General features: G+C 33.7%; 1 protein-coding gene across 7 annotated transcripts in view; it reads left to right on the plus strand.

Annotated features, from left to right (window-relative positions):
• Positions 1-17,462, plus strand: part of LOC143247316 (muscle calcium channel subunit alpha-1-like) — a 133,449-nt gene that overhangs the window by 85,110 nt on the left and 30,877 nt on the right. For all 7 annotated transcript variants that reach the window (XM_076495156.1, XM_076495150.1, XM_076495151.1 and 4 more), the window contains 9 exons: positions 309-333; positions 1,116-1,176; positions 1,617-1,821; positions 2,566-2,695; positions 4,763-4,822; positions 6,821-6,927; positions 7,890-7,977; positions 8,506-8,613; positions 16,559-16,611. In XM_076495156.1, coding sequence (XP_076351271.1) covers positions 309-333; positions 1,116-1,176; positions 1,617-1,821; positions 2,566-2,695; positions 4,763-4,822; positions 6,821-6,927; positions 7,890-7,977; positions 8,506-8,613; positions 16,559-16,611 — 837 coding nt within the window. The remainder of the gene's footprint in view (positions 1-308; positions 334-1,115; positions 1,177-1,616; positions 1,822-2,565; positions 2,696-4,762; positions 4,823-6,820; positions 6,928-7,889; positions 7,978-8,505; positions 8,614-16,558; positions 16,612-17,462) is intronic.

A 17,462-nucleotide genomic window follows, 5' to 3' on the forward strand; every position in this document is an offset into this window, starting at 1 on the left:
CAGAAGAGAAGAGAAAAGTATAATTCTGAATTTTCTGACCTTTTTTATTTATGTTAGATTAATCTGTTTATTGAAGAATCTTTCTTTTTTTACCTAATGTATGTAAACACAAATTTTTAATTTATGCTTTAAAGAAATACTGATGTATAAATGCATATTGCACATACAGTATTTGTATAATTATTACTACTAGAAGTTTAACTTATTAATTTCAAAGTGTTTTAATATTGTTTTAATTTAGTATGAAGGTGACTTATTGTAAAAATAGAACATATTTAAATAAACTGCTTCACATATTCCTTTTTCAGTTCTATGGATGTGCTTCATATGCCTGTAAGTTTGGTTTCTGTAGTATATTTCTTTATATATTTATTTATCGTTGTAAAAGAATCATTAATAAATATAATGTTCATTCATGTTTTAACTCTTGTATACTTATCATATGAATTTGGTTTATCTGAGTTGTTTTTTTTAAGTAAGCATTTTAAAGTACAAAGATTTAAAATTTGCTTCACTTCAATTTACTTAGAAAAATATTGGTTTTAAGATGGTAAAAAAATAATGTAGAAATTAAAAAATTATATATTTATTTCTACAGTAGTTAGTGTTTACTTGTTTTCCTGGTTCTTGCCTTCCACTTGTTCCTATACTGTACCACTGCTACATTCACTGAATTTTTTTATATCTTCTTTCATTAAATCCATCCATGTTTTCTTTGATCTCTTTCTTGGCTCTTTTCCATTCCACTGTTACATTAATTACACTTCTACCAACATATTTCTCTTATTACCACACAACAGTGTTATCTAAGGCAAATTTTTCTCACCTCCTTCATAACAGATATTAAATGGATAAAATCATCAGTTTAATTATATTCTTTGTTTAATTGATTATATCTCTGGTTTTGAAGCTGTCTGAGATTTTATTTCCCTTCCCAGTACATTAGTCACTGTGTAAGTTATTTTTTTGTCCCACGAGTTTAAAATTATGATTGGAGTCTGATTAGTTCTACTTTTGGGCTAAAGGCAGTCTTAAGAACTCCAAGTTCAGATATTAATTTTTGTTTTGTTTCTTGTTTTGGAATTTAATGCATTATTTTTTACTTTGTGATGTAGGTGCATATAAAAGTGGATGATGTTTCTGTGGAGGAAGATGAGAAAAATAAATTAGAAGAAGGTAAGTCTTCAGTATTCATCCTGGGCCTAGGATTTTCTGGTTGTGGAGGTTCTCAACTTGCAGTCTGAGGGTCGTGGGTTCAAATTCTCATCACTAAAAATGCTCACCCTTTCAGTTGTTGGGTTATTGTAATGTGACATGCAATCCTGCTATTCATTGGTAAAATAGTAGTCCAAGAGTTGGTGGTGGTTGGTGTTAACTTGCTGCCTTCCATTTAGTCTGTCACTGCAAAATTAGGAAGGGCTAGCACAGGTAGCTTTGCACAAAATTCAAGACAAAACAAAACACTTCATTATTAAGTCATTTAAAAAAAAAATTAAATGGAACAGTAATTGCAGTAAAATAATATCTGTTAATATGTCAAAAAATTACTGTAACTTTTAATCACCAAAACACAACAGTTTATAGTAAATTTAGAAAACTGTGTTTACAATTCTTAGAAGATGATGCTGAAGATGAAGATTATGATGAGGAAGAAGAAGATGAAGAGGATGGAGAAGATGAAGATGAAGAAAAGGAAGATTTGGAATCAGTTGTAGTGTCTACTGGAGCTCGCCCTCGACGTGCTTCAGAGCTTACTATCCCTACGAAAATTCATCCTATTCCTAAAGCCTCATCTTTCTTTATTTTTTCTAATACTAATGTGTAAGTGATAAAAATACATATAGTTATGAATACTTTTTAAATGCAGTTTTCTATTCAAGTTAGAAATTATATTATATGATTTTGTTTTGTATTTTAAGTTTATATTTTGCTTTTATTTCTTTGTCTTAGTGTGAACTATATATCATAATAGAATATACAGAACAGTTATTTTCACTAACCTTCTTTTCCTTTTTTTAATAAAATTTTTTAGACCTTAATTAACATTGAATAAAAATTGAATTGTTTTATAACATTTTAGAAATTAAGATTTTATTTTTTTACACTTTAAATTAAATCTCTTTTATTTTGTTATTATTTTAATATACACTATTGATTACAGTGCTTTAATATATTTAGCTTTACTACTTTTTATTTTTATATTATTATACTTTTTTGTTATAGAGAATGCTTTGTATTGTTAGTTGAATATATGTATTTAGGGCTAACCTAAACCTTTTTATCTGGCCAAAGTTTGTGAAATATTATTGGGGTTATGGTAAGACGTATCACAAACAGTGATTAAATTATGCATTATAATCTTTGTAAACAGGAACATGAAAAGAGTATATTTAATGAGTTATAGTCCTTACCAGGGTGAATTTTAGTTTTGTTGTGAGTTATTAATTTGATCTAATTGGAAGTTAATACTAATTAATTAATACCTATAACTTTTTTAGTTAAAAGATTCATGAATAGTATGAACTGTTCTTAAATAGATAATTAATTTAATTAATTCTTCCACAGGATTCGTGTTGTCTGTCATCGTATTGTAAACCATTCAATCTTCGGCAATGTTGTTCTTGTATGTATTCTTGTCAGCAGTACCATGTTAGCAGCAGAAGATCCCCTTAATACAAATTCAGAAAGAAATAAAGTGAGTTTATATCTTCAAGATTTTCACAGAAATGCAAACATCCATTTTCATTTTGTTACTATCAGGGCCAGATTTAGACCTTTATAGGCACTAAGCTCTGAAAAGATTATAGTGCCCCATGTTATGTAATTTAAAATAAAAACAATATTAAATCTTAAAATAGATTTTTATCTTCCAAAATGAAACAAAACCTAGATGTATGTTAAACTTAAAATAGCTTCTTTCTAGATTTTCTGATTACAACATCCTGAATAATTTCATTGAAGCTGAGTTGATGAAGCATCTTCGCTTCTATACACAGTAGGGAAAGTGAATCAAGTCTATTCTGACACAATGTTTTTTTTGAGTGACATAATTTCACTGACAAAAATGATGATAAATTGTACACAATGTACATTGAAAACATACATACAATTTAATACATTTTATATTGATTGATGCAGACTTGGTTTAGGGGAGAATAAGTAATAAAAAGAGAATGAAAATAGGAGAAGTGGAGTGTAAGGAAGTCTAACAAAGTTTTGATTTTTCCCATGATGGCTACCTCCATGCTTTCTTTGAAATGTCAAATAATTCCATTTTTTTTTTTTCAAATTTATGTGCTCCTGCTTTGCTGGTGCCCAATACTGGTTACTGTTATCTGTTGTCTTTTGTAGACGTTAATACATTGTTAAAGTGAATGAAACCTTTATTTAATTTTATTTTATTGGTTCTTAACAAATATCACTTCCTTTTGAAATATATATATATTTCTTTCTGACTTTATCTGGACTTTGAATTTTTATTGTTTCAACTGATAGTAGAATAGATCCTAGACATTAAAACAACAACAACATTTTTTGTAACAGACCATTAACGCAGTATGCTATACAAGTACAATTGCTGTTACTACAAAAACATGTACCAAAATAATCATAATTATCAGTACTGTAACCATTAGCACAGCTATTACCATAAATACATACACCCTTTTAATAGTTGTTAACATAATTACCTACACACTGTTAACAGTTATTATACTAAGTACCTACACAGTGTTGTTATCATAAGTATCTGTGGAGTATCAAGTTGATACCATAAGTACCTACACAGTTGCTACTGTAAATACCTGCACATTATTAACATTTGTTACAGTAACTACTTATACATTGTTGACAGTTGTTACAGTAGTTAACACTATGTTAACAGTCGTTATTGTAAGTACCAACACTGTGTTAACAGTTGTTACTCTAATTAACTATGCATTGTCAAAGTCGTTACTGTAAGTACCAACACAGTGTTAACAGTCATTATTGTAATTAACTACACTGTGTTAACAGTTGTTACTGTAACTACCAACACAATGTAGTTAATAATGTTACTACAGTTAACTACACTGCGTTAACAGTCATTACTGTAATTAACTACATTGTGTTCACATGTAACAGTTGTTACATACCAATGCATGTTACTGCAGTTAACTACAGTGTGTTAACAGTTGTTGCTGTAATTAAATACACTGTGTTAACAGTTGTTACAGTAAATACCAACACAGTGTTAACAGTTGTTACTGTAAGTACCGACACATTGTTTATGGTTCTTTACAGTTTCCTTAAGGTTGAAAGTGTTTGATATAGAAGATAAACATTTCTTTGAAACTGTGTGTATATGGTTGTCTTTAATTATAAATACATATGTGAACAGTATAATAGATTCTCAAGTACCGAATCCTTTCATTCTTATATATAAGTAGCACAGCTACAGATGCATCAGTCTTAATTGCTCATATCAGAAAAGTGTCAAGATGTATAGTTTAATGATATCTACAGCATTATGTTCTATGTTCTTGTAGTTTGATAGCAATTAAATGTTACTGATATCAAATGTATGGCAGCAAAAGATCATACTTAAATAGTGAATTGTGTTCAAAATGGAAAGGGTATTTTATTAAATTGAAGTGTCTACTTAGTTGCATTTTTAATTAATCTTTTTCTTGTATTTAAGTTTATAAAGTTTTAAATTTAAGTTAATGTTTCTTGGTGGTTTAGAATAAACAACAAAGCCATGTGTTTTTTATAATTTGTTTAGGTTCTCAAATACTTTGATTACTTTTTCACCACTGTCTTTACGATTGAAATCACATTAAAGGTAAGTAATTCCACTATGTAACAAAATTTTTACTTTTCTTGTCTCTCGGCAGAAAGTGTTATTTCCCAATTGCTTATGCCTAAACTAAATGGAAAAGATTTAATTTTCTCTTCAAACTTTGCTTTTGTGACCTGGGAGCATATAATGAAAAAATGATGGGAGACTTTATTTGGGGGTTGATATGTGAAAGTGATTTATATTACAGTCACAAATCTTGATAAACTACTTCTAAATATTTTGCTCATTTTTGTACAACTAGTATAAATATATGTAAATCTTGATTCATATATCTTGTTTTATTCAAACCTTATGTAAATGAAAATGTGAAAATTTGTCTGTTTTTACGTAGAAAATAGGTTAATTTCTAAATTTCATTATCCAGGTCACAAAAGCAAAGTTTGAAGGGAATAATGGCCATTTTCTGTACTTTTAACCCATAAGCAATTAAGAAATAACATACTATTCAGGAACAAAATTTGTGTTACATAGTGTAATGTGTTTTAACTTTATGAGTTGAAGTGTGTATAAAAAGAATTACTGTGTAAAATCAGTAACGTAATTTTTCACATCTTCAGTTGCTGATTATATGAGAAAGGTAATAAATCTTCCACTTATCTGTCAGTATTACTTAATTTTAACATCCAAACCTGCTGGAATCTGTTGCATTTCATTCGCACATCTGTATCAATTGAAATATGTAATTATTATATACATTTCCATAATAATAATTTTTGTCACAATAGATGATAAAATGAAGACAGAGGGTTGTACTCATGAATTTTTATTAGTTAAAAAATTGAATAATATGTTATATATTTCAGCATTTCAACCACACAAGTTCAAGGACATGTGAAATCAAAAGCATCATAATTAACAGAATATTTATTTTACTCTGTTACTTATTATATTTATTTGGGTGTTAAAAAAGTGCATTGAAAACTGTTGCAAAATAGTTTATAGATTTTTGGTCAACCTTGTACGTGACAAAGCATTTTTAAGTAAGCTATGCTCAGGCCTGGTAGGGTAAGGTGGTTAACACATTTGACTCATAATCTGAGGATCATGGGTTCAAATTCTTCTCACACCAAACATACTTGCCCTTTCAGCCATGGGGGCATCATAATGTGATGGTCAATCCTACTATTCATTGGTGAAAGAGTAGCGTAAGTAGGTGGTGATGACTAGCTGCCTTTCTTCTAGTTTTATACTGCTAAATTAGGAACAACAAGTGCAAATAGGCCTCGTGTAGCTTTCTGCAAAATTCAAAAACAAACAAACAAACAAGCTATGCTCTATACTTAAGTTTTCTTCCAATGACTAATTGTTTAATATTCATATTGTGACCTGTACAAAACACGTACTCCTCTTTTATACATGTATACATCTGTATGTGTGTTGATCTAAAAAAGATGAAGACCTTGCTTTGATTCATATTCCTGAGATAATGCTTTAGAAGTGGGATAATTTCAAACCAGAAAATTAATCGAATATTTGAGAAGTTTTGTAATAAATTGTTGTTATGTGGGCTTGTTAAAATATTGTTGTGTTTTGTTGTCGAATGTTAGACGACATACATGTATGCTTAACGAACTTGGATGCATAAAAGAAAAAAGTGACAAAAATTTATAATAAATCCACGTTCTCTCTTTGGAAAACTTTTTGGCTTGCTTATGCAGGTTTGAAAAATGAATGTTAAAATTCCTGATTTACTGCAGTTAGTAAATTATTTTTAAGGCTTCAGTGTACAGATGTGACTAGCAGCTCTGATACAACATACCTTAGGTTAAAATGAAATGTCTCTTGCTGTTGTTCTTTTAATATATTGCAAACAAATTTATGAACACATTAGATGCATGAGATATTGTTTTTTCAGTTTGACATTCAATTATATTTAGTTAGAACAGAGTAATTATTTTCAGTTCTGTTCCCCCTAGTGGAGGTTTATGAATTGTAATTCCTTGTTTTTATGTTTCTAATTTCTTGTGTTCATATTCTCAGGCTGTCACATATGGTGTTATACTTCACAAAGGCTCCTTTTGTCGGAGTGCATTCAACCTCTTAGATGTTCTGGTTGTTTCCGTGTCCCTGATATCTTTTGCTTTTGAGTAAGTATGTGCAATATAAAGATGTTCTGTAGTGAGGAAGTGATTCAGTAGTCATGTTTGTTTATTAAAATATTGTACTGCTGGTTTATAAATAATTTTCAATGCAAAATTAGAAATTTTGCTTCCAGATCTTTTAAGAGGTGTTAAAAGTATGTATGCACATGTGTGTTTGTGTATAAATTATGTTGTATTAAGAGATTGACAGTATGCATGTTTTTCTTCACAAACTGTTCAAACTGTGTACATCATAGTACATGCAGTTTTATGGGAAATGTAAGGGGGCAAATTTCTCCTTCTGCTACTTCCTGTGGGGTAACCGCATGTAGGGGTGAAAGACTCCTACTTCAGCAGAATTGCTCCTCTTCAAAACAGAAGTGTTTTTAGTAACATCTGCTATTTGTACAGAATATCATCGATGCCTTATTATATTAATCCCTCATTCACGGACTTGTGTCAGAGCATATTTCTAAATTGTTAATAACATATTGTTTGTTTTTAAAAATTAATCTCTGTGATTTTATGCTGTTATATCAAGACTAAAATAACTTATTTACTTCCTTGTTATACGTATTTGTTATATTTAATGTTTTTTATTTGAATTAACTTGTGAACCAGAACCTATTTCTGAAGAGGCTTCACTGATGATTTTCTTTAGGGCATATTCAAATTCTACTTGCTGTAGTAGTATCTTTGTAAGTTACAGAAAGAATTAGAGGCTTTAAGTTCTACTTTCTAATTGCCTTTACCACTACAATAAAGTAATCATACATGTTGCATGGAAGTATATTGTAATTTTATATCAGTATGACTATATTTTTTCCTGATTTAAAACACTGTGGTTAACTTGTTTAATCTGTTTTCAAGATGATACTTAATCAGTAAGTTACACTGAAGTATCACTCACACATTGTGATTATTTTACTTGAGTCTAACACCCAACTTCAATAATTTTTTCTTCTCAGCAATGAAGCTATATCTGTTGTCAAAATTCTTCGTGTCCTGAGAGTTTTAAGGCCATTAAGAGCCATTAATAGAGCCAAAGGACTCAAGGTAACTGTAATGTTATTTTGTGTTATTAGTGACTTGTACATTAGAGAATTGTACATGTTCACTGAAAGTTGATTATATTGCCATACAAACCTTTACAAAACCTACATCTGGTCCAAAATGTCAGATAATTGTTTTTTAATTTGGTAAAATATTTTCTTCTAGACGTAACGAATGATATTTCCTTAAAATTATCAATGTTTATTTGTCTTTTCTTTGAGAGATGCATAAATATTTTCTGGCTGTTATATCTTTTCTTTAAATGATGTCTATTTTATTGCTGTTTGTTTCCATTGAGAAATCAAAATGTTACTTGTAAATTATGATCATTTTAGTAGTTAGAAACAAAACCAAAACATTACATAATATGTATCTGGAAAATAAATATTTAGTACAATTTAAGTGTCTTAATAGTAATTAAACTCAATATTTAAGAACTTTAATATAACTGAGTTTTAAATTATTATGAAATTGAGTAATGTGAGTTATCTGATTGACTTAAATAATATTTTCTGTGTTTGTTTTACTTAGCATGTGGTTCAATGTGTCATAGTAGCAGTAAAAACTATAGGCAACATCATGTTGGTGACATTTCTTCTAAATTTCATGTTTGCAGTTATTGGAGTACAGCTTTTCAAGGTAGGCTGATGTTGACCTGATATAACAAATGTTAATCACTAGAAACCACAAAGAAACCTAAAACAGAATAAAAGAACTTTTAAAAAATTATTCTACAGTAACATTGATTCTGTTTTTAAACTAGCCTTTTTTTGTGCTGTAACTAAAAAAGTTGTGTGATAATTTTCATACAATGGGTTTTGAATTTGAAATTGAAAATTTTATTATCAAACTTTAAATTAACAACAAACAGTAATAACTTGTGATGACGAGAAACCCACTTGATAAAAATAGATCTTAGGACAGCTTTATTAGTAAAAGTGCTAATACCCATACCAGCTATCCTGAGATTTATTTTAAAAAGTAATAATTTTCACAGAATCATCAACCTTATTTTGCAGGTTGTCAACAAATGACTTTTTAAACATTTTGTAATACTATCTAACATAATTTAACTGACTTTAGGCACTTCATGGTTTATTTCATCATTAAAAGTGAATTTGCAAACAGATACATTTAAATCATATATATGTGTTTTCAATGGATCCATTTAATATTTCTATAAAAATAATAGCAAATACTTGCAGGTTGTATAGAAATTTCTTAAATTCTGCAAATCATTGTTTATGCTTTCCTTAACCTACACTAACACTAATTTATACCCTAGCCCTAGTTGAAGTGAAGTGTGTGATTATAAGTGACACTTTATTCTGTTGACTTTTACCATATATGTTTACCGTGATTGGAGTACAACTCTTAAGAGTAACCAAGGGTAACCAAGCAACCAGCTTTCTTTAAGTCTGTGTTCTGTACTTGAAAAGCTTTAATCAACTCCTACCAGTCCTAAAAACACTTTTTTTGTTTTAATTTTATGTTGTTATCTTTTCTTTTTTTTACCACAATATGTCCTTGTCATGTTCTAAAGTACTCAACTTCTGTTTATATCAAATTAAAAAGTTTTGAAAAATATAACAGTATAGTTTAAGATTGACAATGGCAATCTATCAATTTTAATGTTAGACAACACATAAGTTATATTTTCCTGTCAGTACTGTCATGTAGTTTATTGAGATTTTAACGTGCATTATAAAAATTGTTGAAATGTTTGGAAAACGTCAACAGAATTTACTGGATAACAATTTAATTTACTGACAAATTGTACTGAAAATGTGTGTATACTGTAGACATTACTAAACTATATCTCCCTACACACACACACACACACATGTATAACCCTAGAGTCTTGTAATTTCTTCCAGATGGTTAAGTCACTCAACTTGTAATTTGAGGGCCACAGGTGCAAATTCTTGTCACACCAAAACAAACCAAGTCAAACTTGTAATTCCTAACTAATTGTTAAGAACTTCATGTATTTTTACCAGTGCATGCAGATCAAGTGTCAGCAAGTTTTAAATCTCACAAATCCACTGCTTAACCTTTAAACAACAGGAGTGTTATAGGTAGCAGCATCAATTGATGATGGCTGCTGTTTAAGGGGTAAAGGGGATGGCATACTTCTCGAGAAAATACAGTGACAGACTGGGCCTAATTTGATGCACTGGGGACTGAGATGTGATGAAAAAATTAATAAAAACACAAGCTCTTTAATGACCAACTTACAAGTGCTTTTTATGACTAACGACATTTGTTTGCCTGGTTTTTTTTTAACTCTCCAGCTGCCAAAGTCATTACAATGTTTGTTTCTTTTCTTTTCAACTCTACAGCTACCTGAGTCACTAGAGCCTTAGAATATTTAAAGCCATAACTTAATTCCAGTTACAGTAATCACAAATTTATTATAACCATTTGTCTCTTTTTTTTTTTTTGTATGGATAGGATAACTAGCTGTTGTTCCACCTTCTTTGGTGTATATGGAATGCTCTTTGTTTTCCCCCTCGGTGTGGATTCCTGTATGTGGTGAGGGGACCTCCCAGGGAAGGTTCTGTTCTTTCAGTTTACCTCCTCTGGGATCTAAACATCCACCCACGTGTTTGCCGTGCATGGTGACCCGTGAAGGGGAGGAGAGGATCCTGGTGGTTGAGGGGTCCAACCCTAACACACCACTTTGGCCTTGAATTCCTGTAGACGGGCAGCCTTTGGGTGGCCCCTTGGGTCAATCGGCTGGTCCACTTGGGCTAGAGTCAACCAAGTACCAGTGTTGGAAGTTCTCAACGGTGTTGTGGACATTGTGTCTGATGCTGGTGTTTGGGTATAGTGTTCACGAAACTCTGGCGTTGCTGCAATGTCCTTGCATAACATTGTAGTGCATCCCCTCATAGGGCTCCATGGTGGGTGGGGTCAGTGGGTACCAAAATTTTCCTTTTTTCCAATGGATCCTCCAACAAAAAATTTAAATAAAATAGTGAAAAAACAGTCAATAGGTAAACGACCACGTCTTAAAGACTCTGAGCAGCAATCTTCAACATGTGCAACACCTGTACCCCATTTTCTTATATTACATTCTCTTTCAGAAAAATCTTTAGGGCAAATGTCCCCTATTTATATTCAGAAGGGACCAGAGGAACTTGCTGGCTCTCCAAAGTCAGTAAAGAAACTTCGATCTGGAGACATATTGGTTGAAACATCCACATCCCAACACAGTGAACTCCTCTTGAATTCAAAGGCAATTGGGGATGTACCTATTGAAGTTACCCCTCATGCTACCTTGAATTCATCACGAGGAGTTATTGTTGAGAGGGATTTGAAGAATGTCCCCAAGTCAGAGATTCTCGCTGGTCTGTCCACTCAAGGAGTTTCTGCAGTGAGGTGCATCTCCACTCACAAAGATGGAGTTACACTGCTGACAAATATCGTTGTTTTGACGTTTACATCACCATGTGCACCTGCCACCATCAAGGCAGGTTATCTAATTTGCAGAGTATGGCCACTCAAAGACGTTCTGTCGCAGTTCCCAGACATGTGCTCATTGTGGTGGCAAGGAACACGATGCCTATGAGTGTCACACGGACCCACATTGTGTCAACTGCAATGGTTCCCACCCTTCCCACTTTCGTTCTTGCCCAAAATGGTTGGAGGTAAAAGAGGTGCAGCGTTTGAAAATGACCCATAACATTAGTTATTCTGAGACTTGGAAATTGCTGTCTACCACTCCATCTCGGACATATGCTGCTGCACTTTGTTTTACAACTACAGTGGGAGTGCTGACAGATCTGCAAAACAAATGAAAAGTCTTTTGACCTCCATGGTTAAAGGTTGATGAAACGACTTATACACCCATCTCTGTTCCTCCCAAACAGTCCAACAAATTTCAAGATCTACATCCTTCGGTTTCATATACAGGCATTTCTTCTGATGCATCTTTTTCTTCAACCCCACGATGCAAAACAATCATTCGTTCGCATCCTCAGTCACTGGAATCCCCTTCCAATAACAAGGACCTGCTTAATCGATCCAGGGCAGGATCCATGGATGTTGATAGACCTCCTCCGACTAAGGACAGTAAGGAAAAAAGACATGGCCCTAAACAGAAGGGTTCTCTAGCCACTTCGCCTACTCGTCATTAAAAAATGGCCACTTTGATACAATGGAACTGTTGAGGTTTATGTTCTAATCTGGATGATATCAAAACACTGATTGCTTCCTACCATCCTGTTTGTCTTTCTTTACAAGAAACATTTCTCAAAACTGCTGATACTGTCTCCATTCGGCAGTTTTCTCTGTACAGAAATGACAGGTTGTGTGATGGACGAGTACATGGAGGGGTGGCACTACTGGTTGATCAGCACGTGCCCACCCTGTCTTTGTCACTCAACACACCCTTGGAGCCTTAGCCATCCGTGTTTCCTTGGGTCATACCATCACTGTTTGTTCTCTCTACCTGTCCCTGGAGAGACATATGATCAATCAGACCTTGATGCTCTCGTTGAACAGTTGCCATCTCCATTTCTAATCCTGGGGGACTTTAATGGACAATCATCCCCTCTGGGGAAGTGCTGTTATTGATAGGAGGGGTTGCTCTGTAGAGCGTATGCTCTCTGATCACAATCTTTCTCTTTTTAAAACTGGTTCTTCCACTTATTTTCATGCACCTAGTCAGTCCTTCACTGCTATTGATCTCTCAGTTTGCTCCCCTTCATTATTCTCCCATTTTTCATGGAGGGTTGACAATAATCCACTAGGCAGTGATCATTTTCCTATACTTTTGAGAGAGACTGGCTGTGGTTGATGCCACCCTACCCACGTGCCCAGGTGGAAGCTGGATCAGGCAGACTGGTCCACTTTCACTGCTCTCGCAGAACTTGATCCTGCCATCATGAATCAGCCATCAATAGACGACTGTGTGGCAGCGGTAACTGACTGTATTATACAAGCAGCTGCTCAGAGTATTCCTAAAACCTCGACACGTTTTCCACGATATCCTCGTCTGTGGTGGAATCCTGCTTGTCACTTGGCACGGAAGGCTGAAAAACGGGCCTGGGATACTTTCCGTAGATATCCCACACTTTTGAACTGCATCGCTTTCCAACGGGCCCGTGTACATGCTAGGTGGGTAAGATGTCAAAGCCAGAAGGAATCTTGGATTAAGTTCACAACTAGCACATCTTTTACCACCAGTTCCGAGGTCATATGGGACAGGATTTGAAAGGTCAGTGGGCACTACAATTCTGTCCCCCTCTTCATCTTACTCTCTGATGGCTAAAAGGTAGCTGATGTCCGGAGCATCGCCGATACTCTAGGTGAAAGCTTTTGCCAAGTATCTAGCACTTCTGCTTGTTTCTCCACCTTCTTGGCCATCAAGACTCGGGTAGAGCATTCACCTCTTTCCTTTCGAACTGACTGTCTTTTTGATTATAATTGTCCCTTTACACTGGTGGAACTGAAAATGGCCCTTCATCGGTCGAGCAGTACATCTGTTGGACCTGATGATGTACACTATGACATGCTGAGCTATCTCTCTTCTGCTTCTTTTGATATTCTTTTAATTGTTTTTAACCAGATAAAGCAAACGGGCTTTATGTTGACGACTTTCACATCTCGTGTCAGTCGTCGAATATGAGATATATCGAGTGGCAACTACAAACTGCCGTCAATTGTGTACTGAAGTGGACTATGGTGAACGACTTTAATTTTTCTCTCTCTAAAACCGTTTGCATGCACTTTTGCTGCCAACGAGGTATCCACCCTGATCCTGAACTCCGTATCGGTGAAGTTTTGTTGCCAGTGGGCCCTGAGACCAAGTTCTTGGGGCTTATCTTTGACCGTAAGCTGACCTTTATACCACACTTAAAGCAGCTTTGGGTCAAATGCACAAGAGCACTGAACATCCTCCATGTTCTCTCTACTGCCAGTTGGGGAGCGGATCGATGTTCTATGTTAAAGATATATCGTGCTCTTATTCGTTCAAAACTTGACTATGGATCAATGGTCTATGACTCTGCCAGACCCTTGGCCTTAAAGATGCTGGACCCCATTCATCATCAAGGACTTTGACTCTGCACTGGGGCTTTCTGCACCTCCCCAGTTCAGAGCTTATACATGGAATCTCATGAACCTTCTCTGCACCTTTGCCGTTTGCAACTGTCTTTACTGTATTCTTCAAAACTTTGCTCCTTGCCAAAGCATCCCACTTGGGGATGTGTTTTTCTTCTTCAGTGGGCCTTATTTTTCAAAACAGATGAGCTGCCATTGCTTCTTTTGGCCTTTGCATCCAGATGCAATAGGATGAATTGGGTCTGTCCTTGGAAAACATTGCAGAATCCACTAGTCAGCTCATCCCCCCTTGGCTTAGTACAGCCCCCAAATATGACCTTTAAGTCATCTGAAAAAGGCAGATACTCCTGATTGGAAGTACCATCTTTTATTTACTGAACATCTTTCAAACAACCTTTCTATTCCAATTTATACGGATGGTTCAAAATCAGGTGACTCTGTAGGCTCTGCCATGGTTTGTTGCAGTTCGGTGGTTGTGCGCAGAATCCCCTCTACAGCTTCTGTGTTTACTGCTGAACTGTACACCATATCTTTTGCCCTGGATCATATTGAAACTGAGCAGTACTCCGACTGCACCATTTATACTGACTCCTTTAGTTCTCTGCTGGCCTTGGAATCACTTCATGTTGGCTCACACCCTGTTCTTGCTGATATTCAAAACCGACTGGCCCATTTCTCATTAACAGCTACTTCTATCCAGTTTTTCTGGATACCAGGCCACGTTGGTATTTGCAGGAATGCTCTTGCAGGTGTGGCAGCTAAATCTATCTGCTCTGGCACTATCACCATTGTGCCTATTCCATACATGGACTATGGTCCTGTATTCAAGGCTCACTTCCGTGCCAGCTGGCAGTCCACTTGGAGTGAGCAACGTGACAACAAGCTTTTTCAAATAAAACCCTATATTGAATTTTGGCTGTCTTGCTTCTGTAAGGTTCGGAAGGAGGAAGTTGTTCTAACTAGACTACGCATTGGTCACAGTTTTTTAACTCATTGTTTTCTTCTATTTGGAACTGATGCACCAGTGTGTAGTTTGTGTAACACTCAAATCACTGTAAGCCACATTTTACTTTCCTGCCATCGCTACGACTCTCAACGACGGCACTATTTTAAACATGTTCTGTTCCAGGGTTTGTCTGTAACATTGGATGGTATTATTGGTGATGGTGACACTGCCCACCTTGATAAAGTTTATAGTTTTTTAATTGCCATTAATCTTTTAACCTCATTTAAGTGTTTGATATTTATTCATTACACCTTTTTAATTGTGGTTTCCTTTTCAGAGTCTCCATCTCTCTAGTTCATTTTGACATTGTAAAATGGTCAGAACATTAAATAACTCGACACCAGGACTGGAAAGACCAATTTCAGGTGACTAATGCTGCTGTTTGAACTACCCATTAGTCGTCCTGGCGAGTTGTTATTACACTTTTGCTGCATGTCATTTAACACTCTTACTACTTTACCTTTTAGTACTGGCCATAATGACACATAACCCAGAACCAGGACTGGAAAGACCAACTTCAGGTGTCTGACGGTGGTTCTTATACTTACCTGTTAGTCTTCCTGGGAGGTTATGATCATTACCATTCTGCTACAGGAAGTCCTTTACAACTTTGTAGACTGGATCTCAACATTGGTTTTATGCCATTTTCTGTTTTTAATTGCTGTTTTGTTTTTACCTTTGTTTCCTTTTATGAATTTTACTACATTTACTTTACTTTTACCTTTTTTACAGGATATTTGGCTAATTTTTATTGCTATTTTGCTATATGTCTTTTAAAACTTTTATTATTTTCCCTTTTGATAATGGCTGTTATGACAACATAACCCGAAACCAGGACTGAAAAGGCCAACTTCAGGTGACTGATGGTGGTTCTTGTACTTACCTGTTAGTCTTCCTGACAGGTTATGATCATTACCATTTTGCTAGAGAAAGTCCTTTACAATTTCTCTTACTCTGTTTTCTCTCTTAACATTGTAGACTAGGTGTCAACATTGATTTTATACTTTTTCTGTTTTTCAATGATGTTTTGTTTTACTTTCATTCCCTTTTATGTATTTTACTACATTTAATTTATTTTTACCTTTTTACCAGACATTTGGCACAGATAGCCTAGCTGCTTTGTGTCATAAAACACTAAATCAATCAATCAATCAATGCTCTGTGTTTGTTCATCTTTAGAGTAATTATTTTGACATAGTGTAAAATTATGCACTCTTTCAACAGAAACATTTGTTGAACAAATATTTATCTAGTATGAAAAATGGTTAGTGACCTTATTGTTATACTAGACAAATATTTAATTGTTAAACAGTATATCTAACTTAGATATGACCTTATTTGTATGTGATAGATATTTAGATGAATTTCAGTTGAGGTATTATATCACTTATTCCTAGATGGTTTATAGTATACCTTTTTTAATATTTTTATAGTAATATATATTGTAGAAACATTTACACAGTTTACATGTAACTCAAGTTTATAGAATTTGTTGAAATTTTATTTTAGGGGAAGTTTTTCTCGTGCTCAGATCCATCAAAAATGACACAGCAGGAATGCGAGTGAGTTTTATTTGTATTTAAACATGAGGTACTGGCACTGTAATTTAATGCCCATACCACATATTGTTTATAGCTTTGTTATTTTGATATTAAGTTTATACAGTATGAATACCTTTAGCACTTGGAGATTCTTGCAATGATTGTATGAACAAATTCATTGAACAACTTAGACTGCTGTTATGTTAAATATGTAAAAGTTCGTTGTAAGTAATTTCTCATGTAAACAAACTACCTACATAGATAAAAATTAAAAGTTAAGACAATAAATAATACAGATAATTCAATATACTAGTCTAACTAGGAGTCTACAAGGTTATAATTAAGAAGAACTTATAATAATAATAATAAGAATGAAGTGGTTCATCAGTTGGGTGTTTTTTGGCCATAATCCTAATAATATCTCATGATGCTCAATAGTCTTTGGAGATTTAGATTAGTTGTTGACTAACAATGCAAAATAATTCTTATAATCAATATGTATATAGTAAACTTTCTAATCAGTATTGTTCATGAAAAAATAAAATATAAATTTCTTATAAAACATTTAAAAATAATTTGGCTTATGCCCACACTGTCTCCAGTTCTGTCTCTTAAAAAGTATGTTCATTGGTATGAAGCTATATGGCTTGAATTTTTTATTTATTTTTTTTGAAATAGTAATTATTAAAACAATGCTGATGTTGCCCTTCTACTTTTGCATTTATATTGAACTAGAATTATAGACGTTGGTATCTTACATAGTATATGTTACAGCTTATATTTGTTTATATTGTATATGCAGTAAATTACAACTGTGTATTTGTGTTATAAGTACAATGAATTGAAATTATGTTTGTGTTCTGCATGTGAGA

The sequence above is a fragment of the Tachypleus tridentatus genome, chromosome 3, assembly GCF_004210375.1.
Source record: "Tachypleus tridentatus isolate NWPU-2018 chromosome 3, ASM421037v1, whole genome shotgun sequence".
NCBI lineage: Eukaryota > Metazoa > Arthropoda > Merostomata > Xiphosura > Limulidae > Tachypleus > Tachypleus tridentatus.